Source organism: Dendropsophus ebraccatus, chromosome 14 (genome assembly GCF_027789765.1).
Source record: "Dendropsophus ebraccatus isolate aDenEbr1 chromosome 14, aDenEbr1.pat, whole genome shotgun sequence".
Taxonomy (NCBI): Eukaryota; Metazoa; Chordata; class Amphibia; order Anura; family Hylidae; genus Dendropsophus; species Dendropsophus ebraccatus.
In genome coordinates this window covers 69,573,697-69,598,428 of record NC_091467.1, presented here as the reverse complement: position 1 = coordinate 69,598,428, position 24,732 = coordinate 69,573,697, and the positions used below count along the sequence as shown (strand labels likewise).

At 48.7% G+C, this 24,732-nt stretch overlaps 1 protein-coding gene across 1 annotated transcript; it reads left to right on the top strand.

Moving 5' to 3' along the window:
• Positions 1-782: 782 nt before the first annotated feature.
• On the top strand, positions 783-14,122 carry LOC138772480 (spore coat assembly protein ExsA-like). The gene is made up of 20 exons (XM_069952902.1): positions 783-829; positions 9,306-9,359; positions 9,472-9,534; positions 10,278-10,319; positions 10,448-10,483; positions 10,638-10,676; positions 10,820-10,855; positions 11,021-11,059; positions 11,182-11,220; positions 11,611-11,646; positions 11,778-11,816; positions 12,306-12,347; positions 12,498-12,536; positions 12,682-12,723; positions 12,849-12,884; positions 13,047-13,085; positions 13,207-13,245; positions 13,373-13,444; positions 13,585-13,735; positions 13,825-14,122. Exons 2-20 carry the CDS (start codon positions 9,344-9,346, stop codon positions 13,844-13,846), a joined length of 867 nt encoding a protein of 288 aa, XP_069809003.1. The 5' UTR covers positions 783-829; positions 9,306-9,343; the 3' UTR covers positions 13,847-14,122.
• Positions 14,123-24,732: the final 10,610 nt, after the last annotated feature.

Sequence of the window (24,732 nt, the reverse complement as noted above, 5' to 3'; positions counted from 1 at the left end):
AGGCTACCAGGGACATGACTGATGGGGGTTAACTAGGCTACCAGGGACATGGCTGGGGGTTAACTACAATAGCAGGGGCACTAGGGGAACAATACCTTGCCTTGCCCTGGGTGCTGCAAACCCACGCTACTAACTGCCGCGCACAGTATGCGGCCCTCGAATGATTTTATTAATGCCCGACCGGCCCTCGACATGGAAAAGGTTCCCCACCCCTGCTCTATATACTCCTCTGTATGTCTCCTCCTGTATATATGTATCCTCCTGTGTAGGTCTCCTGTATATATGTATCCTCCTGTGTAGGTCTCCTGTATATATGTATCCTCCTGTGTAGGTCTCCTGTGTATATGTATCCTCCTGTGTAGGTCTCCTGTATATATGTATCCTCCGGTGTAGGTCTCCTGTGTATATGTATCCTCTATGTCAGGGATAGGGAACCTTGGCTCTTCAGCTGTTGCAAAACTACAACTCCCATCATGCATGGACAGCCTATGGCTGCCCAGGTATGATGGGAGTAGTAGTTCTGCAACATCTGAAGAGCCTTGGTTCCCTCCCCCTGCCCTATGTCCTGCTGTGTAGGTACCTGGCTTCCTGCAGACACCATCTTCTTGGTCTTCAGGCTCTTCTAGCCCAGACACAGGAGAACCAGCTGGGAGGAGAGAGCGGCCTCTGGTGGCCGGAGGAAGATACTGCGTACAGCAGTTTGCTTTTTACCATAAGCCTCATAGGCTTATCTGCATAATGGCCATAAAGGAGGCGGGGCTTAACGTCATGGGGGGCGGGGCTTCAGCGGCCGCTTCCAGCACAGACCGGATCCACAGCACAGCCACAGGTAAATATGACAGAAGAGGGAAGAGCTGGGGGAAGAGCGGCCCGGGGGGCATGTGCCCCCCTGCCCCCCGGCCCAGCCCGCCCCTGTTCGGGGCGTCCCCGCGGTGCCCGAACTTCTTCCTGCTGCAGCGCTCGTGACGTCATCGCGCCGAGCAGGAAGAAGTTCGGGCACCGCGGGGCTGCAGGGGTGAGCTGCCGGCCTGAGATAGACAAAAGAAAGGGCGACAGCGCTCCATAGCAAGGATCAGAAGGACAAGATACAAAGGGGTTAGGGGTGCATAGCAACCCTCACCTGGTATGGTTGTGCAAGTGAGGAGGCACAACACTCTTAAGCATGTAAATCAAGGACCGCAGCCACTCCCGATATCCACACGGAAACAACGAAACAGAAACCTCCAACTCCAAAATACACGGATTGTGGGGCGCAGGTCCAACTTGAGATCGAGGCACAATAAGGAATAAAATGGTTTTATTGTGGAGACTCAACGCGTTTCGGAACCGCACCGGTTCCTTTCTCAAGAGTCATAATACTATACTGACAGAAAAACAGCACTATATAACACAAAACAAAGGACAAATGACGTCAGAGGGGAGGGACTCGGGACCTCCCACTTCAATCAACATAGACACCTGTAACAACAATGGTAAGAAACATACAACCATATGCTACATTTCCTTAAAATACAACAGTATATATAAAAAAAGAGAGTATATAAGGAGATAAAAAAAAAATAAAAATATATATATATATAAATTTCTATGATAATTAAAGTTTATACCTTTGTATTTTCTAATGTCTCATTTAAGCCATCCGGTGACAAAGAGCAAAGTTTAAAAATCCAATACGATTCCCTATTAATAAGTTGCTTGTATCTATCAGGAACATTCTCTCCTATTTGTTCCAAAGAGAGAGGAGATCACATGGTACAGAAGAGAGGGGGAGGGGGAAGCTACACACTCCAGAGCAGAGCGTCCTGTAGCCTCTGTGTGACCCCTGATAGCAGCCATCAGCTGCAGCCAGGGATCACTGACAGAGGCTGCAGGACGATGTCCGTGCGGTCCTGCACCTAACACTCACTGTAACTGGGGCAGGGGGGCCCTGGGGGATGGGGGCCCTGGGCAACTGCCCTCTTTGCCCCCCCTAACGCCGGCCCTGCCCTTAGCCACTATACCTCCACTACTACACCCTACGTAGATGGAGGCACAAACATGATTACCTATACTATATGGGGCCTCTGTTACACTGGAAAGCAATACAGTTGTTGTCTGAAATATTAAAATAGTATCTGATGCTGCAGGGAGAAAATGTTGTGTTTATTTAGCAAAAAAGGAAAAAAAAAATCGAGATTTAAATCGAGAATCGTCCAAAATTTTTAAAAAATCAAGATTTAATTTTTTGCCCATATCGCCCAGCCCTACTCATAGTACATATATACATACACATAAGGGGAGATTTATCAAACTGGTGTAAAGTGAAACTGGCTCAGTTGCCCCTAGCAACCAATCAGATTCCACCTTTCATTCCTCACAGACTCTTTGGAAAATGAAAGGTGGAATCTGATTGGTTGCCGGGGACAACTGAGCCAGTTTCACTCTACACCATGTTTGATTCTCCCCTATAGTACATATATACATACACATAGGGGGAGATTTATCAAACTGGTGTAAAGTAGAATTGTCTTAGTTGCCCCTAGCAACCAATCAGATTCCACCTTTCAATTTCCAAAGAGACTGTTAAGAATGAAAGGTGGAATCTGATTGGTTGCTAGGGGCAACTAAGACAATTCTCCTTTACACCAGTTTGATAAATCTCCCCCATAGTGTACACTCCGGTCGGGATCCCTAGCTGCGCCGCAAACAACTGTCATGCAGAAAACCCTGTCAGTGCACACTGTGAAGCGAGCAGCTCCAGCCGCACGCTCCATAGTGTGCTGTAGGGAGTTCTGATGCAGCTGCTTTGTGACCCGACTGAGCGTGATTGACGTCATCGCGCTCCGCGGCGCGAGTTGTCTCTTTCCCATGCATGATGGCGACCTCCACCGGACCGGGACCATGATAACTTAGCATACTAATACCCCTCACCTACTAGGACGGATTCCCTATTGGCTGATCATGCTTTTAATATCTGGCTTATCCCTCATCATGCACCTCCTGATGAAGGGGGTGACCTGAAACATGCGTTGGGGTGTTCTGTGGGTAAGGGTCCTATTCCACTGGCCGATGAGGGCCCGATAACGATGTAAACAAGCGCCGATCTGCTAGATCGGCGCTTTTTTACTGGGCCTATTCCACGGCCCCGATGATCGTTTAGTGAGGGCTGCAGGGACATCGTTACCGATGTCCTTGCAGCCCTTGTTTCATAGATTACCTGTCCAGGCGCAGGTCTTCTCCTTCTCCCGGTCCCGCGCCGCAGCAGCTTCGAAGCGGCCTGTCTGAACTGACAGACCGCTCAGCCAATCACTGGCCGCAGCGGTCCCGGCCTGTGATTGGCTGAGCGGTCTGTCAGTTCAGACAGGCCGCTCCAAAGCTGCTGCGTGGGACCGGGAGAAGGAGAAGACCTGTTCCTGGAAAGGTAATGTATAATGTATTGAAATCGTCGGTCGCCCGCCACGCACCACTATTCCACCGTAGCGATGCGCGAGTGGCAAACAATGATTTTAGGTCTGAACCTAAATGAACAATCAGCCGATGACACGATCATCAGCTGATCGTTCTCTCTATTCGTTCTCTCTGTATCCAGGTCCAGTCTCCTGAAGGCAGCTATATAACAGCTATACTTACTATATCCAGGTCCAGTCTCATGAAGGCAGCTATATAACAGCTATACTTACTGTATCCAGGTCCAGTCTCCTGAAGGCAGCTATAGAACAGCTATACTTACCATATCCAGGTCCAGTCTCCTGTAGGCAGCTATAGAACAGCTATACTTACCATATCCAGGTCCAGTCTCCTGTAGGCAGCTATATAACAGCTATACTTACTGTATCCAGGTCCAGTCTCCTGAAGGCAGCTATAGAACAGCTATACTTACTATATCCAGGTCCAGTCTCATGAAGGCAGCTATATAACAGCTATACTTACTGTATGCAGGTCCAGTCTCCTGAAGGCAACTATATAACAGCTATACTTACTGTATCCAGGTCCAGTCTCCTGAAGGCTGCTATATAACAGCAATACTTACTGTATGCAGGTCCAGTCTCCTGAAGGCAGCTATATAACAGCTATACTTACTATATCCAGGTCCAGTCTCCTGAAGGCAGCTATATAACAGCTATACTTACTATATCCAGGTCCAGTCTCCTGAAGGCAGCTGATACCATACAGCAGGGGTCCTCAACTGGCGGAGGCCAGCTGTCCGGACCCCTGGTCAGACCTCCTAATCGCCCGGGACGGACCAGATCGGGGCGGTTAGGAGGTCCCGCTCCCCACTGCACTGCCTCCCGCCCCATTGGCGTACTGTCCTTAGATGTCAGTACGCCTGTGGGGCTGGGGGCAGTGTCGGTCCGGCCCCCGGCTGATACGCGCTCTCTGGGGACGTCCCGGGGATTCCCCAGCAGAGCGCGCACCACAGACCTCAGTGTACGCCGCCGGCCTGTACTTCCGGGAAGTTCAGGCCGGCAGCGTACACTGAGGTCACTGGTGCGCGCTCTGCTGGGAATCCCTGGGACGTCCCCAGAGAGCGCGTATCAGCCGGGGGCCGGACCGACAGGAGAAAAGAAGAAGACAGCCGCAGCGGGGAACGAGGTGCTCGGTGAGTTGTGGTTTGTTTGTTTGTTTTTTTTTTTGTCTGGGGGCCATCTATAAGGGGAGAGCGCACAGGGGGGCTAAATACTACTGGGGGGAGCTCACAGGGGGCTATATACTATAGGGGGAGAGCACAGGGGGCTATATACTACAGGGGGAGAGCACAGGGGGCTATATACTACTGGGGGGAGCTCACAGGGGGCTATATACTACAGGGGGAGAGCACAGGGGGCTATATACTACAGGGGGAGAGCACAGGGGGCTATATACTATTTGGGGGGCTATGTACTACTGGGGGGAGCTCACAGGGGGCTATATACTACAGGGGGACAGCGCACAGGGGGGGCTATATACTACTGGGGGGTATATACTACTGGGGGAAGCGCACAGGGGGGCTATATACTGCTGGGGGGACTATATACTACTTGGGGGGAGCTCACAGGGGGCTATATACTACAGGGGGAGAGCACAGGGGGGCTATATACTACTGGGGGGGCCTCACAGGGGGGGCTATATACTACTTGGGGAGAGCACAGAGGGGCTATATACTACTGGGGGAAGCTCACAGGGGGGGCTATATACTACTGGGGGGAGCTCACAGGGGGCTATATACTACAGGGGGAGAGCACAGGGGGCTATATACTACTGGGGGTAGCTCACAGGGGGCTATATACTACTGGGGGGAGCTCACAGGGGGCTATATACACTACTGGGGGAGAGCACAGGGGGGCTTTATACTACTGGGGGGAGCTCACAGGGGGCTATATACTACAGGGGGAGAGCGCACAGGGGGGCTATATACTACTGGGGGAGCAACAGGGGGCTATACACTACTGGGGGAGAGAGCACAGGGGGGGCTATATACTACTGGGGGAGCAACAGGCCGGGTTATATACTACCAGGGCAGTCACCCCCTTTGTACCTAATATCAAAGGTCTGGTGAGAGAGAAAAAATGGCAGTTTTCCTGCTAATAAGCAGCAATTCTGTATGTAAATAGTTGAACGTTTGTGAAAAGTAACAAAACACGTTTCCTACTGATGTTCAGCTCGGACCTTCACCTGACAATAGACCCCGGTAAGTGGACCTTCACTAAAAGTTGTTGAGTACCCCTGCCATACTGTGTCAGGCTATGTTCACTCAACGTATAAACAACAGTCATTGTTTTGAATAACAGTTGCACTGAAGTCTATGGACAACGGCCGGAAAAAATTGTCCCCATATAGTATCCATCCCCCTTAGTCCCTATTTAATCTGTTCCCCTGTGAAGGGGTTAAACCTGCTTTTTTTTTATAAATAAAAATGTCCTATTTTGCCCCTAAACTACTTTTCCATCCCTGACGCTGTGTGTGAGAGCAAAGACGCCCCATGTCCTGTAGTTATACTCGCTGTAGTTATACACTTTGGTGTAGATGGGAGATTTTGATCACTTTTTATGTGACAATTATATATATATATTCTTTAATATTTTCCACTAATGCCGATCACCATGCAGGATAAGTAACATTATATTACACCATATATATAAGATCCTTATCATTACTGACGGCCATCATTGTAATATAACGGCTGTTGTATGAACCTGTCCTTATGCTGCTGCATTGATCAGTGAGATCGGCCGCTGCTATGAGACTCGGCCTCAGGCTGGATTGGGATTTGTTCACACACAGTAAAATAAGGATATAATGTGGTCGTATCCTGAATCCTACAATGGGCTCCATTAAAGTCTATGGGGCAATGTGGCTCTGTGCAGACAATGGGAGGGCAGGCAGCTGTTTTCCCATAGACTTTAATGGAGCTGTGAGAAAATCTACAAATGATACAAAGAATCTCTGGGTGAGATTTATCAAACATGGTGTAAAGTGAAACTGGCTCAGTTGCCCCTAGCAACCAATCAGATTGCACCTTTCATTCCTCACAGACTCTTATAAAAATGAGAGGTGGAATCTGATTGGTTGCTAGGGGCGACTGAGCCAGTTTCACTTTACACCATGTTTGATAACTCTCCCCTATGTCCCAAAGGTGTAACCAAGAGCAGCTGCTATCTGGCTGTAACTGTAGGGGGCGCCACAGAGCTGATACTACTATGTGACATCATGGACACAATCAGGCATCAGTTGGAATGTTCTCCCCCCTGCAGCAGGTGAGAATGGAATCTTCCATGTGGTGGTGACATCATGTGATGACATCATAATAGAATCCTGCTCTATATTGTTCTGCCTGCTGAGATTTCCTCACATTTATCATGGCGACACAAGGAGGAAGAAGAGCAGCGCTGCTCCTCTATACACTTGTATTCTATATGATAAGTGGCTCAACAGGACGCCCTATAGCAGGTATTCTTCATAGTCTTCTATATAGTATCGCTCATAGGAAATACATACATGTACAATGGGGGAGATTTATCAAAGATGGTGTAAAGTGAAACTGGCTCAGTTGCCCCGAGCAACCAATCAGATTCCACCTTTCAATTTCCAAAGAGTCTATGAGGAATGGAAGGTGGAATCTGATTGGTTGCTAGGGGCAACAGGGCCAGTTTCACTTTACACCATATTTGATAAATCTCCCCCAATATCTTTATATACAGCCTTTACCTATACATATAGAATAACATTATATACAGGAGATGTGTGTATATATTTATAATAGCACTATATACAGGCTATACATAGACAATAGTGCTATATACAGTATATACATATACAATAGCTCTATATACAGTATATACATATACAATAGCACTATATACAGTATATACATATACAATAGGGCTATGTTCACACAACGTTAGAGACCGGCCAGTACTTAAAGTGACACTGTCACCCCCTTTGTTCATTTTGACATCTCTACACAGGTGTAAAGGGTAAATTTAGTGTTTTTCATACCTTATTTCATATCATATGTCATGGTGCTTGTTCAAGTAAAAAGTGTCCTTTTATCATCTGCAGATTGTATTAACCCTTAGACGACCCAGGGCGTATAGTTACGCCATGGAAGTCTGTCCCCAGACGACCTAGGGCGTAACTGTACGCCCTGGGTGTTATTTCCGCTATGAAGCGCGCTCCGGAGCGGAGCGCGCTTCATAGGAGGTGGGGGCCGGCTGCAGTGAGCAGCCGGGACCTCACCGGCAATGACACGCTGCAGCGATCGCGCTGCCGCGTGTCATTAACCCCTTAAACGCCGCGACCGCGGCGTTTAGGTGTAAGTGACAGGGGGAGTCCCCTGTCACTTACCGATCGGGACCCCCGCAGTGTGACTGCGGGGGTCCCGATCGGTAAAACGGACTGCTGGAGGCCTCTTACCTGCCTCCATGCGGTCCAATCGGCGATCTGCTACACTGAGCCTGCACAGGCAGGCTCAATGAGCAGAGCGCCGATAACACTGATCAATGCTATGCCTATGGCATAGCATTCATCAGTGTAGAAATCAAACTAATCTATGTAAAAGTCCCCCAAAGGGACTTCAAATGTGTAAAAAAAAAAAAAGTTAAAAACACTAACACACTACCCCAAAACCCCTCCCCCAATAAAAGTTGAAATCACCCCCCTATCCTATTATATAAATAAAACATATAAAAATAAATAAATAGATAAACATATAATATACCGTAGCGTGCGTAATTGTCCGATCTATTAAAATATAACAAGTGTCATTGCGAACGGTAAACGGCGTACACGAAAAGAGGGGAAAAAGTGCGCAGATTACCGATTTTATGTTACATTATATATATAAAAAAATTAATAAAAAGTGATCAAAACGTCCGATCTTCACAAATATGGTATTAATAAAAACTAGAGATCATGGCAGAAAAAATGACACCCCATACAGCCCCGTAGGTGAAAAAATAAAACCGTTATAAGCGTCACAATAGTCCCATTTTATTTATAATTAATTGCCAAAAAAAAGGATTTCATAAAAAAATACATATATTACATTAGAGAATCTGTGTAACCTGCATATGGTTGTGTTCAGGCTGACCTATAGAATAATAGTGTCAATTCGCTGTTACCATATAGTGCATAACGTAGACACAGGAACCCCCCAAACGTTACCATATTGCATTCTTTTTTGCGATTTCACCAATTTATATCTTCATAAATAATATATTTGGAATTCCATCATACATGTTATGGTAAAATGAAAGACGCCATTACAAAGTACAACTATTCCTGTAACAAATAAGCCCTTACATGGCCTGTAGATAAAAAACTGAAAGTGCTAGAGCTCTTAGAAGGGAAGGAGGGAAAAACGGAAACACTAAGATCAAAATTTGCGCGGTCCACTGGGTCATTTTGGGCCTGGTCCTCAAAGGGTTAAGTGGGCGTGGCCTCGCGGCACTAGCGCCACATAACCCCGCCCACAACGGCACAATTGGCCCCGCCCCCTCGTCGGCCATTGGAACAGGCTGGCCGAAAGGTCTAGACTCCACCCCCTTTACGGTGGACAACCAATGGGCGTCAAGGGGGCGGGGCCAACCGTGCCGTTGTGGGCGGGGTTATGTGGCGCTAGTGCCGCGAGACCACGCCCACTTAATACAATCTGCAGTTGATAAAAGGACACTTTTTACTTGAACAAGCACCATGACGTATGATATGAAATAAGATATGAAAAACACTAAATTTACCCTTTACACCTGTGTAGAGATGTCAGAATGCACTAAGGGGGTGACAGTGTCACTTTAAGTGCCAGCCGCAGAGCTCTAATAGAATCTGATACTATGTCTTTGTACTTCCAGGACGGACTCATGGATATTACATAAACCAGAGACTTCTGATGCACGGCGGGGTCGGTGAGTGCACAGGGATGCCGGGGATGAGCGGGAGGATGGCGGGATATTCAGCACGGTCCTCGGGAGGATTTCCTGCTGGTGTAATGGCTTCTTTTCTCTTTATTTCTTGTAGACAAGGCTCCCGCTGTTACCGGGATGGATGAACAGACTCACCCATTCCCCACCGATAATGAGGGTAAAATATCTTATAATACTTTACTACCTGCTGTTGGCCCCTCCTCTTACTCCTCCCATTTAGCATGGCCCCTCCTCTTAGCCCTTCCCCTTCTAGCTGTCCCCTCCTTTTGTTCCTCCACTATAGTATGGGCCCATCCTCTTACCCCCTTTCTTTAGCTGGCCCCTCCTATTTTCCCCTCCCCTTCAGCTTGGCCCCTCTTTTTAACACTCCCCTTCTAGCTAGACCCCTTCCTTTGCTCCTCCTCCACAGTTTGGGGCCCTCCTCTTACCCCTCTCCCTTATCTGGGTCAATGCCCTTGTTTGCTTTTATCTGGGACCCATCTTTTCGCATCCTCCATAGGCTGGGGCCCTACTCTTCTCTTCCCATATAGATTGGAGCACCTTCTCTTTCCCCTCCCCCTTATCAGGCCACTCCTCTGGCTCCTCCCACTTAGTCGGCCCACATGCTCATATTAGATACAATAAATCTCTTATAATGGTTGTTGTGGAGTGTTCCGGGTATATAGTGGTCAGTACCCACCACCTGCCGACCAAGGAAGGAGAAGCAGAGACTGGGGCAGGAGGGTTCAAGACTTATTGCTGTGTGTGAGGGGTGAAGGCCGCAGCTCCATCTGCTCTCATCCCAGTGTCAGACATCTTGTGGTCATTGGGAGGAGAAGTAATTCATTATTAGGCCGGAAGCTTTAATGTTGTAGCTGGTGGTTTTTTATGAAACATTAATCTTTTCTTTTTATATCTCAGAATTACCGAATGTGACAGAATTACCTAAGTCAGACAATAAAGGTAAGTATGACTGTATCCTGCTGTAGAGCAGGACAGAGATGTTTTGGTTGCTCCAATACAATATTAGGCAGGAGGCTTTTTTTTTTACTATTATTAGTTATTACTCTTTTTTTTTCTTAACATCCCAGAATTACCAGAAATGACACCCATACCGGACTATGACGGTGAGTATGACTGTATCCTGCTGTATCTGTCTTCTTTCATCATAACATGTTTTGTAGAAAAAGGATGGAGAAACACAATATTATACAGGAGAATATTATATTGTGACTTTTTTGTTCTCATTAAATAATAAACTTTTTTTTTTCCATATTTCAGAAATACCAGCAACTCCTTTACCTGATGCAGACTATCAAGGTAAGTATGACTGTATCCTGCTGTAGAGCGGGGCCGAGATGTTTTGGGCACTCCAGTATAATATTATGGTGTAGGCTTTAATGGTATAGCTATTTTTTATATTATTATTAAACATGACTCTTATTTTTTTCTTTACATCTTAGAATTACAGACAGTGACACCTGTACCTGATGATGACGGTGAGTATGACTGTATCCTGCTATATCTGTGTTCTTTCTTCATAGCATGGTTTATAGAAACAAGATGGAGAAACACAATATTAAACAGGAAACCTTGTTTATATTTGCTATTTTTTATTTTATTTCTTTTATTAAAAATTTATTAATTTTTTATATCTATTTCAGAATTCTTGACAACTACTGCACCTGAGTGTGACAATGAGGGTAAGTATGACCATCCTGCTGTAGATCAGGGCAGAGATGCTTTAGTTGCTGCAATACAATATTATACAGGAGGTTTTATTATTATGAGTTTTTTTTTTAATCAAACTTTTTCTGTATCTCAGAAACACCATCTCCTTTACCTGAACCAGTATACAATGAAGGTGAGCATGACTGTATCAACACTTGTTTTATACAGGAATTTTTAATATTTTGACTTTGACTTCCGTTACCTGTACACGCTCACGGCCGCGCGCTTTTCCGCCGACTCCATAGACACCATTCTATGGGCCGGCTGATTCTGCATTCCGCCGAAAGAATTGTCACGTCAATTCTTTCAGTACATAGCGGAATCAGCCGGCCCATAGAATGGTGTCTATGGAGCCGGCACGTGGCCGTGAGCGCGTTGTAGCGCGGAATTCCGCGGAATTTATCCGCAAGAATTCCGGAGTCTGAACCCACCCAAACACAAAATTAGGCAGGAGGCTTTAATATTTTTTTAAATGTTTAATGTTTTTTCTTTATGTTAAATATAATTTTTTTTTATATCTCAGAAATACCAACAGTGACAACTGACCCAGATTATGAGGGTGAGTATGACTGTATCCTGTTGTATCTGTGTTCCCTCATTCTAGAATGTTATATAGACTCAGGATGGAGAAACATAACAAGACAGGAGGCTTTAATATGACTTTTTTTTTTGTTTTTTATTCAATGTTAGAATCCCCAATAATGACTCCTGAACCAGTGGACTATGATGGTGAGTATGACTATATACAATATTAGGCTATGGTCATTCATAGTATGAGACCGGCCGTTCCGTGACCTGGCTGGTCTCATACTATGTATCAAAAAAGATGAGTACCGACCGGATGATCTTTAGGGCCACAGATTCTTGATGCGGGCGCATCGGTGCACCCCACATCAGAACTCCCCCAGCACACTATGGAGCGAGCGGCCAGAGCCGTTCCATAGCGTGTACTGACAGGGTTTTCTGCGGCCACTATTTAAAGAATATCGGCCACAGAAAACTGATATGTCAGTTTTCTACAGCGCCCCTGGGGGTCCCGGCTGGAGTGTATATTATGTGTATACACTCCGGCAGGGATTTCATAGACGGCATCGCAACGTATATTTCGTATTAATCACTTTTACGAAAATATATGTTGTGTGAACATAGCCTTAGGCAGGAGCTTTTAATGTTATAGATTTTTTTTTAATGAAATATTACTCTTTTCTTAAATCTCAGAATTACAGACAGTGACTCCTATACCTGTAGTGGAGTATGATGGTGAGTATGACTGTATCCTGCTGTATCTTAGTTCTCTTATTTAAACATGTTTTATAGACAGCGGATAAACACAATATTACACAGGGCACTTTAATAATAATGATTTATTTTGACATTTTTATTAAATATCAACATTTTTTTATGTCTCAGAAATACCAGCAATGACTCCTGCTCCAGCAGACAATGATGGTGAGTATGACTGTATCCTAATGTATCTGTGTTCTCTCATCAAAATATATTTTCTAGAAACAAGATGGAGAAACACAATATTATACAGGAGGTTGTAATGTTATGAGTTTTTTTTATTAAATATAATTTTTATTTTTTATCTCAGAAATTCCAACAATGACACCTGCACCTTTACCGGACTATGACGGTGAGTATGACTTTATTCTGCTGTATCTGTGTTTTCTTATCACAACATGTTTTATTGAAACAAGATGACTTTAATATTATGAGTTTTTTCATATTCAATATCAAACTTTTTTTTAAATATCTCAGAAATTCAGACAATGACCCCTGTACTGGACCATGATGGTGAGTATGACTACTGTATATCCTGCTGTATCTGTGTTCTCTGATCCAAACATGTTTTATAGACAAAGGGTGGAGAACACAATATTATTATATCGGAGTCTCTAATATTACATTTTTTTTGTAATTTTTTTTTTAAATAACAATTTTTTTGTAATATCTCAGAAATACCAGCTATGACTTCTGATCCATCAGGACATGACGGTGAGTATGACTGTATCCTGATGTAGAGCAGGGCAGAGCTCCAAATAGGCAGGTGACTATTAAGTTATATTTTTTATTTTATTTATTGATTAATCATTTCTTGTTTTTTTTTATATCTCAGAATTACCAAAAATGACACCGTCTGCTGCTGATAGTGAAGGTGAGTATGTCTGTATCCTGCAGGATGGACCAACAGTGAGATAACATGTCCCATCATTTATATCTATGGCGGCCAGAGATCTGATGGGGATTTCCTCTAACACTATGAATGTCTCTGTTTCTTTCAGGCTCGAGGTCACCAGCAGCAACGTCTCCGGCATCACCATCTCCACCGGCGGGCGACATTTCCATCCTTGCAGGTTTGTGATGTTCTTTAGTTGTAATATCAGATTCATCCTGTGTCTGTATGAATGGCTCCCCTCTCTATAGTGTTATGGAAGTCCGTCACATCCATCATTACAGGGCTCTATAGAATAACATCAGCACATTCTCTCTCCAGATAAAATCGAGGCCAAATTTATAGAAATGAAGTCGGCGATGAAAGAGCAAAATAAGATCCTGATTATCTCCATCTCCGCCATCTCCGCCATCCTGATACTCTTCCTGATCGCGGCTGTGATCACTACAGTAATAATATTCAGGACCAAACCGTGAGTAGTGGGATTCCAGGGTGTCGCTTCTTCTTCTCTGTATTAATCTTTAGTATCTCACTGATATTTCTGAATTTTTATGTTAACAGAAAAGAAGAAACCAACGTGTAGGCCCGAAGAGAGATGGAGAAAGACCAGCAGCCACCACCCTGCTCCCTATCCCTGTATGTCTTCTCCCCTCCCCCATATCCTCACCCTTCCCCCTTCTGCACAATAAAAAAGTAAAAAAACAAACCCCTACCCCTATATCTTCACCCCTTCCCCGTATCCTCACCCTTCCCCCTTCTGCAAATAAAAAAGCAACAAAAAAATCCCCCCACCCTTTACCTTCTTCCCCTAATAAAAATACTCACCTTTCCTAGTTCTGCAAATAAAAATATGTCTGAAAACCCAAAAATATTTGTCTCCATCTTTGTGTGAAAGTAAAAATGATTTCTCAGCTTCCCAGTGTGGTGAGTGAGGGGTCTGCAGGGTGTTATATGGGGGGCTAGCAGGGGTGGTGTGTGAGGGGTCTGCAGGGTGTTATATGGGGGGGCTAGCAGGGGTGGTGTGTTGAGGGGTCTGCAGGATGTTATATGGGGGGCTAGCAGGGGTGGTGTGTGAGGGGTCTGCAGGATGTTATATGGGGGGCTAGCAGGGGTTGTATGTTGAGGGGTCTGCAGGATGTTATATGGGGGGCTAGCAGGGGTTGTGTGTTGAGGGGTCTTCAGGATGTTATATGGGGGGCTAGCAGGGGTTGTGTGTTGAGGGGTCTGCAGGATGTTATATGGGGGGCTAGCAGGGGTTGTGTGTTGAGGGGTCTGCAGGATGTTATATGGGGGGCTAGCAGGGGTTGTGTGTTGAGGGGTCTGCAGGATGTTATATGGGGGGCTAGCAGGGGTGGTGTGTTGAGGGGTCTGCAGGATGTTATATGGGGGGCTAGCAGGGGTTGTGTGTTAAAGGGTATGCAGGATGTTATATGGGGGGCTAGCAGGGGTGGTGTGTTGAGGGGTCTGCAGGATGTTATATGGGGGGCTAGCCAGGTGTGTATTTAGAGTTCATGCTGCCCTAGGCACCTTGCTTGCTGAGGCGCCCCCCCCGGTTACATGCATGGTATATACCCTGGCACTTGGGTGCCGCTCTGCTTGATGCCCGCTATTCTCATCAAACAGATGTGATGGAGGAAGGAAGGAGGTCGGGACGTCTTAGTTCGGGGGCCGCTTCTGTCCAGTGTAGGACTGGGGTACCTGTGGCCCACCAATATAGAACCAGTGAGACACAACATGCTGACTCCGTCCTGAATTCATCTGTATCTGTGACAAATCCCTACATTTATACAGCTCTCAGGTTATGCTGGGAGTTGTAATTTCTCAGTGGACCACCCTTTAATAAATCACTGTGTGCAGAGACTCCTGGTGGCTGCAATCTGTGGGTGACAACCATCAGCCCTTAAGGCCCTATTCCACCAACAGATCTGACGACAGATTATCTGCCAAAGATTTGAAGCCAAACCCAGGAGTGGATTTGAAAAGAGGAGAAATCCAGTCTTTCCTTTATGACCTGTTCTCTGTTTATAGTCCGTTCCTGGGTTTGGCTTCAAATCTTTGGCAGATAATCTGTCGTCAGATCTGTTGGTGGAATAGGGCCTTTAAGGTCCAGCAATACATCTGTCTACGCTGTACTACAACTCCCAGCATATCCTGAGGGCAGCAGACTGTCAGTACATGCTGGGAGTTGTAGTTCCTGCAGCTGTTGTAGTTGGGTCCTAGGTGCATTATACACTGGATTCTTTGTGGGAGATCAGAATACATAGATCTGTGGGGGCTCAGTGTTGGGAAGTGACCCCAGAACATCACTAATAGGGTATAGGGGGAGATATTTTTGTTCTATCCCCTATTAGTGATGTTCTGGGGTCACTTCCCTGCACTGAGCCCCCACAGATCTATGTATTCTTATATGCCACCTAGGGCCCAACTACAACAGCTGCAGGCACTACAACTCCCAGCATGTACTGACAGTCTGCAGCCCTCAGCATATGCTGGGAGTTGTAGTGCCTGTAGCTCTTGTAGTTGAGTCCTAGTTTAAAAGTTTGTGCTAGTGTACTGTAGTGACCCCAGGGATGTGTCAGTACACTACCGCAAACCATACACTGACCCATTTAGACCCCAATGGTACACAGGCTCTGCACACTATAGAGGTGATTACAGTGCAGATACTAATGACTCACAGGTGACGTCTTCTCCTATTGCCGTCGCTAACTTTTTGCTTTCTTCTCCATCTGGCACAGCATCATGAAGACTTCTCCAGGCTGCAGGCGGGCAGCTGGGGGTGACGGGGGAAGGGAGGCAGCTGGGGGTGACTGGGGAAGGGAGGCAGCTGGGGGGACTGGGGAAGGGAGGCAGCTGGGGGGACTGGGGAAGGGAGGCAGCTGGGGGGGTGACTGGGGAAGGGAGGCAGCTGGGGGTGACTGGGGAAGGGAGGCAGCTGGGGGGGGGACTAAGGAAGGGAGGCAGCTGGGGGGAGGCTGGGGAAGGGAGGCAGCTGGGGGGAGGGCTGGGGAAGGGAGGCAGCAGGGGGGGTGACTGGGGAAGGGAGGCAGCTGGGGGGGTGACTGGGGAAGGGAGGCAGCAGGGGGGGTGACTGGGGAAGGGGGGCAGCTGGGGGGGACTGAGGACGGAGGCAGCTGGGGGGGGGGACTGGGAAAGGGAGGCAGCTGGGGAAGAGAGGCAGCTGGGGGAGGACTGGGGAAGGGAGGCAGCTGGGGGGGACTGAGGAAGGGAGGCAGCTGGGGGGGACTGAGGAAGGGAGGCAGCTGGGGGGGACTGGGGAAGGGAGGCAGCGGGGGACGGGGGACTGGGGAAGGGAGGCAGCTGGGGGGGCTGAGGAAGGGAGGCAGCTGGGGGTGACTGGGGAAGGGAGGCAGCTGGGGGGGCTGAGGAAGGGAGGCAGCTGGGTAGACAGGGGGGAAAAGCTGGGGTGACAGAGGGGGAGCAGCTGTGGTGACGGAAAGGGGGAGCAGCTGGGGGTGGCAGGGGCAGGGTGAGAATCTGGGGAGGCAGGGGGAGCCGCTGGGGTGGCAGGGAGAGGATGGGGCAGCTGGGGTGGCAGGGGAGAAGCTGGGGTGGAAGGGGGAGAAGAAGGGGGGCAGAGGGAGAAGCTGGGGGGCCAAGGGGAGAAGAGGGAGCAGCTGGGGGGCAGCCGAGCAGCTGGGGGCACAGGCAGGGTGAGCAGATGGGTGGCACAGGCAGGGGGAGCAGATGGGTGGCACAGGCAGGGGGAGCAGATGGGTGGCACAGGCAGGGGGAGCAGATGGATGGCACAGGCAGGGGGAGCAGATGGGGGGCACAGGCAGGGGGAGCAGATGGGGCAGATGGGTGGCACAGGCAGGGGGAGCAGATGGGGGGCACAGGCAGGGGAGCAGATGGGGGGCACAGGCAAGGGAGCAGATGGGTGGCACAGGCAGGGGGAGCAGATGGGGGGCACAGGCAGGGGGAGCAGATGGGGGCACAGGCAGGGGGAGCTGATGGGGGGCACAGGCAGGGGGAGCAGATGGGGCAGATGGGGGGCACAGGCAGGGGGAGAAGCTGTGGGCGGAAGAGAGAACAGCCGGGGGAAGAGGCAGACTAGTCAGGTCCCCCCAAAGCAGCTTCGGGGCGTCCCCGCGGTGCCCGAACTTCTTCCTGCTGCAGCGCTCGTGACGTCATCGCGCTGAGCAGGAAGAAGTTCGGGCACCGCGGGGCTGCAGGGGTGAGCTGCCGGCCTGAGATAGACAAAACAAAGGGCGACAGCGCTCCATAGCGAGGATCAGAAGGACAAGATACAAAGGGGTTAGGGGTGCATAGCAACCCTCACCTGGTATGGTTGTGCAAGTGAGGAGGCACAACACTCTTAAGCATGTAAATCAAGGACCGCAGCCACTCCCGATATCCACACGGAAACAACGAAACAGAAACCTCCAACTACAAAATACACGGATTGTGGGGCGCAGGTCCAACTTGAGATCGAGGCACAATAAGGAATAAAATGGTTTTATTGTGGAGACTCAACGCGTTTCGGAACCGCACCGGTTCCTTTCTCAAGAGTCATAATACTATACTGACAGAAAAACAGCACTATATAACACAAAACAAAGGGCAAATGACGTCAGAGGGGAGGGACTCGGGACCTCCCACTTCAATCAACATAGACACTATATATATAAAAATTTCTATGAAAATTAAAATTTATACCTTTGTATTTTCTAATGTCTCATTTAAGCCATCCGGTGACAAAGAGCAAAGTTTACAAATCCAATACGATTCCCTATTAATAAGTGGCTTGTATCTATCAGGAACATTCTCTCCTATTTGTTCCAAAATAGTGAGTCTCAAACTGCTAGGGTCGGAATTATGTTTAAGGTTACCAGGTGAAGTATATGCTCCAGCCAGCCGCCCGCAGCCCCGGCCGCCCGATCGCCCCCCCGCAGCCCCGGCCGCCCCCCCCCCGCACCCCCGCAGCCCCGGCCGCCCCCCCCGCAGCCCCGGCCGCCCGATTGCACCCCCGGCCGCCCACCCCGTAGCCCCGCCGCCCTATCGCCCCCCGCAGCGCCGGCCGCCCGATCGCCCCCCCCCCCCCCGCAGCCCCGGCCGCCCGGTCGCCCCCCCCCGCAGCACCGATCGCACGCCCCACCGCAGCACCGATCGCACGCCCCCCCCGCAGCACCGATCGCTTACACGCCCCCCTGCAGCCCCGGCCGCTCGATCGGGGGGGCGTGCGATCGGGCGGCCGGGGCTGCGGGGGGGCGATCGGGCGGCCGGGGCTGCGGGGGGGGGGGGGGGGGCCATTGGTGCTGCGGGGGGGGGGGGGGGGGGGGGGGGGGCGATCGGGCGGCCGGGACTGCGGGCGGCTGGCTGGAGCATATACTTCACCTGGTCCCCGCTCCGGCTTGCTGAAGACATCGGGAACCGCCGGAGCCGGGATCAGGTGAAGTATCAGCTCCGGCGGCCGGGGGGTTAATGGGGCGGGCTGCAGACAAACTCGCAGCAGGGATGTACATCCCTGCTGCGTGTTTGTCTGCCATTAAAAGCATAGGGCCGGGATCTGCAGCGAGTCTCGCTGCAAAAACGCAGCATGGAGACTCGCTGCAGACCCGCCAAGTGGGTTTGTACCCTAAGAGAATAGTGTCGAGAGACGCTGTGCAATAAAAACGAATTCTTAATGTTAGCTCGATGCTTATTCATGCGGCACCGCACCGTCTGTACGGTACGTCCCACATACTGCAAATGACATGGACATTCCAAGAGATAAATAACGTATTGTGATGAACAGGAATACATATCCCGGACATAAAATATCTCATTAGTAACTATAGAGGTAAAAGTTGATGCTGGGGTATCTGTTATCCAATTGCAGCATAAGCACCTTGCTACATTGCAACGTACAGTGCCCACAGACAGGCCTGTATTTAGAGTTCATGCTGCCCTAGGCACTTTGCATGCCGAGGCGCCCCCCCCCCCCCCCCCTCGAACTAGTGCCCCCTTCCCCTCGGCACTGGCAGGTTACATGCATGGTGTATACCCTGGCACAGCTGGCAGGCCGGCACTCCAGCACCCAGTACTACTGAGCGGCACCCCCCGACTGTCAGTAGTACTGGGGTGCCCTTTTGCTTGATGCCCGCTCTTCTCATCATCAGACGTGATGGAGGAAGGAAGGAGGGCGGGGACTTAATTTGGGGACAGCTTCTGTCCAGTGTCGGACTGGGGCACCTGGGGCCCACCAATATAGAACCAGTGAGACACGACATGCTGACCCGCTCATTTCCTGGATTTATCTGTATCTGTGACAAATCTCAGAACACCCTCCATTTATACAGCTCTCAGGGTATGCTGGGATTTGTAGTCTCTGAGAGGACAACCCTTTAATAAATCACTGTGTGCAGAGTCTCCTGGTGTCTGCAATCTGTGGGTGACAACCATCAGCCCTGAAGGTCCAGCAATACATCTGTCTACACTGTACTACAACTCCCAGCATACTCTGAGGGCTGCAGACTGTCAGTACATGCTGGGAGTTGTAGTGCATGCAGCTGTTAGGTCCTAGGAGGCTTGGTGGAAGATCAGAATACATAGATCTGTGGGGGCTCAGTGCAGGGAAGTGACCCCAGAACAGCACTAATAGGGGATAGAACAAAACATCTACTCCTATCCCCTATTAGTGATGTTCTGGGGTCACGTCCCTGCACTGAGCCCCCACAGATCTATGTATTCCTATATGTCGTATAATGCACCTAGGACCCAACTAGAACAGCTGCAGGCACTACAACTCCCAGCATATCCCGAGGGCTGCAGACTCAGTACATGCTTGGAACTGTAGTGCCTGCAGCTGTTGTAGTTGGGTCCTAGGTGCATCATACACTGGATGCTTTGTGGGAGATCAGAATACATAGATCTGTGGGGGCTCAGTGCAGGGACGTGACCCCAGAACATCACTAATAGGGGATAGGGGGAGATGTTGTTGTTCTATCCCCCATTAGTGATGTTCTGGGGTCACTTCCCTGCACTGAGCCCCCACAAATCTATGTATTCTGATCTCCCACAAAGCACCTAGTGTATAGGACCCAACTACAACAGCTGCAGGCACTACAACTCCCAGCATGTACTGAAAGTCTGCAGCCCTCAGGATATGCTGGGAGTTTTAGTACCTGCAGCTGTTGTAGTTGCATTCTAGTTTAAAAGTTTGTGCTAGTGTACTGTAGTGACCGCAGGGCTGTCAGTACACTACCGCAAACCATACACTGACCCATTTAGACCCCAATGGTACACAGGCTCTGCACACTATAGAAGTGATTACAGTGCAGTTACTAATGACTCACAGGTGACGTCTTCTCCTATTGCCGTTGCTCACTTTTTTCTTTCTTCTCCATCTGGTGCAGCCATCATGATGACTTCTCCGACCACAACTCGTCTGCAGGCGGGCAGAGCAGGGTGACTGGGGAAGGGAGGCAGCTGGGGATGGCAGGAGGAACAGCTGGAGTGACAGGGGGAGCAGGAGAAGCTGGGGAACAGGGGGAGCAGCTGGGGCGATGAAGGAAGCTGGGGCAATGGGGAGAAGCTGGGGCGACAGGGGGAGAAGATGGGGTGGCAGATGGGGTGGCAGGGGGAGGGGGATAAGCTGGGGTGACAGGGGCAGAAGCTGGGGAATGGGGAGAAGCTGGGGAACAGGGGGAGCAGCTGGGGCAACAGGGGGGCAGTCGGGTTAACAGGGAGGGGAGAAGCTGGGGAACAGGGAGAGAAGCTGGGGCGACAGGGGGAGAAGCTGGGGAATGGGGAGAAGCTGGGGAACAGGGGGAGCAGCTGGGGCGACAGGGGGGCAGTCGGGTTAACAGGGAGGGGAGAAGCTGGGGAACAGGGAGAGAAGCTGGGGCGACAGGGGGAGAAGCTGGGGAATGGGGAGAAGCTGGGGAACAGGGGAAGCAGCTGGGGCGACAGGGGGGCAGTCAGGTTAACAGGGAGGGGAGAAGCTGGGGAACAGGGGGAGAAGCTAGGGGGAGGGGGAGCAGCTAGGGGTGGCAGGGAAAGGCGGAGAAGCTGGGTAACAGGGGGAGCAGCTGGGGCGACAGGGAGGGGGAGCAACTAGGGGTGGCAGGGAAAGGGGGAGAAGCTGGGTAACAGGGGGAGCAGCTGGGGCGACAGGGGGATGGGGAGCAGGGGGAGAAGATGGGAGGGCAGCTGGGGTGGCAGGGGAGCAGCCGGGGGGGGGGGGCAGAGGGACCAGCGGGGGGGGGATGGCAGAGGGACCAGCTGGGGGGGATGCAGAGGGACCAGCGGGGGGGGGGGGATGGCAGAGGGACCAGCTGGAGGGGGGCAGAGGGACCAGCGGGGGGGGGGGGGGGGGGGGGCGGTGGATTAGCCGGCCGGCAGGAACAGAGGCAGGCTGGGAAGGAAGGTCCCCCTATGCAGGGCCGGCGTGAGCTTCCGGCATAGACTGTCACACAGGCCGGAAGCTCACAGCGCAGCCCCGCGATGCCCAAACTTCCCTGCTCAGCAGCGTGCGTGTGACGTCATCACGCCGCTGCTGAGCAGGGAAGTTCGGGTATCGCGGGGCTGCACTGTGAGCTTCCGGCCTGTGTGACAGTCTATGCCGGAAGCTCACGCCGGCCCTGCATAGGGGGACCTTCCTTCCCAGCCTGCCTCTGTTCCTGCCGCCCGACTGATCCCCCGGCCGACTGATCACAAGACCCCCCCCCCCCCCCCGCCGCACCACCCGGGCGCGGATATCAGCGGCGGGGCGGCGGAGGGGGTAAAAAAAAAAAAAATTAAATAAAAAAAGAAATGTGTCCTACCACGGGTGCCTAGTGGCAAATACGGCCCTGCCCACAGACCTAGTGTTTTTATTTCTGTTACTGTTGTTCATGTCTGAAGTAATTTTACGGAGTTTGCTGGGTGCTAGATGACTACGTAACGTTTTAGTTCTACGGAAGATAACATTGGGTTGTTTGGGAAGGACCGACTTAAGAATGGGGTCACTAAGAATAATACCCCAATGTTTTGTTAGAACCTTTTTAATTTCCTGTATACCACAGTTGTATTCTGTAATCATAGAAATATCATATTTATTATAGTCTTCAGAAATGGTTTCATGTTTATGGTTATTAGTCATCTTATCTAAAATCTTTTTTTGTGTGGTACATTTGTTTTTACTGTAGGCACTAGATAGTAATCGTTTGGGATAGCCTTTGTTAGTGAAGCGATCATATAACATTTTTGATTGTTCCTGATAATCAGTATCCAAGGTACAATTTTTTCTTATACGCTGATACTGTCCGTATGGTACATTTTTTAACCAGTTCGGGAGATGGCAACTCCTATAGTCAAGGAAACTATTAACATCCACTTTTTTTTAAAAAAAAAGTGGAGGTAATAATACTGTTGGATAGGATATCTTTCTTAATTAGAAGATCCAAGAACTCTATACTAGTGTCACTATAGTTAAGGGTAAATTTAATGCCCCATTTGTTCTGATTTAAAAGATGAACAAACAAAGACGCATCCTCACTAGTGATGCACCCCTAACCCCTTTGTATCTTGTCCTTCTGATCCTCGCTATGGAGCGCTGTCGCCCTTTGTTTTGTCTATAGATATCGTGGACCGTGTCCGGTCTCTCGAGGGGATCCATTCCTCTTTTTGATAGCTGCACCTGATTCTTGACGTGGAAAGAAGGAAAATCATGGAGTTCTACAACAACAGAGGAGAGCTCCGTGATCGACTTATACAACAGATACTTACATCTTCTGGTAAAGACACTGATAAGTATGTGTCTAGCGATCATATTCCTCAGGATGATCTAAAAATGATGACTGATTTGTTTCTAAGATTGGAAGACTTATGTAAAACTGAGATTCAACAGACTCTAGATGTTACATTTTTGCAATTGTATCTACGTGAATCTATTGCACCTAGGGGTTTGCGTATCCCAATGGAATCACCTTTTATGAATGATATAGCTTTTACGGAGGATTGGGAAAAATTATTGGAACAATGTACTGCTAATATGATGACTAGGTTGGTTGCTAAACGCAACAATCTAGCCAATAAGGCACTTATAGACGCCAAGGTAGTGACAGCGGAACTAGTCCCTTTCCGTCACTATGCTGAATATAGGAAGTTAGATAAATCCACCTTCGATAGACTTAATTCTTTGGAGGTTGATATTATAAATAAAAAAGTTTCCAAATTTAATCGTGACAAAGAAGACTATCTCTCCAAACAGATTAGAAAATGGCCCAAAAAACAAGCTCACAATACTGAGGGCCACACTGTGAGCGAGGTTACTCCTGCAGTTGATCTGGAAGACGCCCTTCTGTGAGACACACCCAGGCTCCCAGGTTCAGATCCAAACCTACTGCATATTCAGAGAGATGCAAATCTGCTCCTAGAACTCATTCACACTCTTCTAGTCGCACTTTTTTCAACTCCAGTAGACCACACAACACACGTGGCAATAACACTACGGTTCTAAAAGAAAAATTACCCTCTACTCAAACTGATATTATCACTAATACGGAATCCCCTGTTTCCCTTGCCCCAGAGGAATCAGTAGGAGACTGTTCACACAGTACTGTGTCTACGTCTTTAACTCAAGTCATGTTATCAGATGCACTTGCTTCTAACTCTGATGTATTAACGAATTCTCTGATATCTGACTCGGACACAATATCTGAGGCAGATACAATTTTTGATTTTTCCATCACAAAATCCTGTTACACTGTCCTCTCAAGTATTAGATATGGATAATGTTGCAGGAATTAGAGTAAGTTCTTCTAATTTATCTGACACATCTATTTTTTTAGACTCCCGACCTGTAATAGTGGAGGCTGCAATACATGCTCCACAAATCTTGAACAACAACACACGGAACATATTGAAATATTTTCAGAAAATCCCAAAGCCAACATCGTCCCCTCAGTCAGAAGGAAAAGGAAAAAGAAAAACATACCTAGAGGCTGCAGAGGAGGGGTTAGACAAAAAGGACAAAAAAGGAAAAATAGACCTTTGTTAATACAATCACCCATTAATACATCACAAACTGTAAAATTATTTAATTTATCTACACACATTCTAAGTGAGAATGAAATCAGCTTACTGAGCAAGGGTCTCTCTTTTTGTCCAGTTTCATATCCCGATAATTTTAATATTTTTTTGGACATAAATGAGTTTATTCGGAAATTGACTCTTAAGCGTCATTTCAAATTAAAAGAATCTGACAACCCACCATCTACTCCCTCTATTGGTAGTGTTGATATTTTACCTGATATATACCATCATGTTCCGGTCAAGAATAAATCCAATTTTTATCCTGTACATAGTAAAGGTCACTTTGTTGAAACTTTCCAATCACTAGTTCTTAATGAGCTACGAGATATTAATAGTACAGTCTATAATAATGCTCATAGGGACAATTTAACTAAAGGCGAGAGAAACGCTCTAAATTCCCTTAGATCTAACATTCAACTAGTAATACGCCCGGCAGATAAGGGAGGGGGT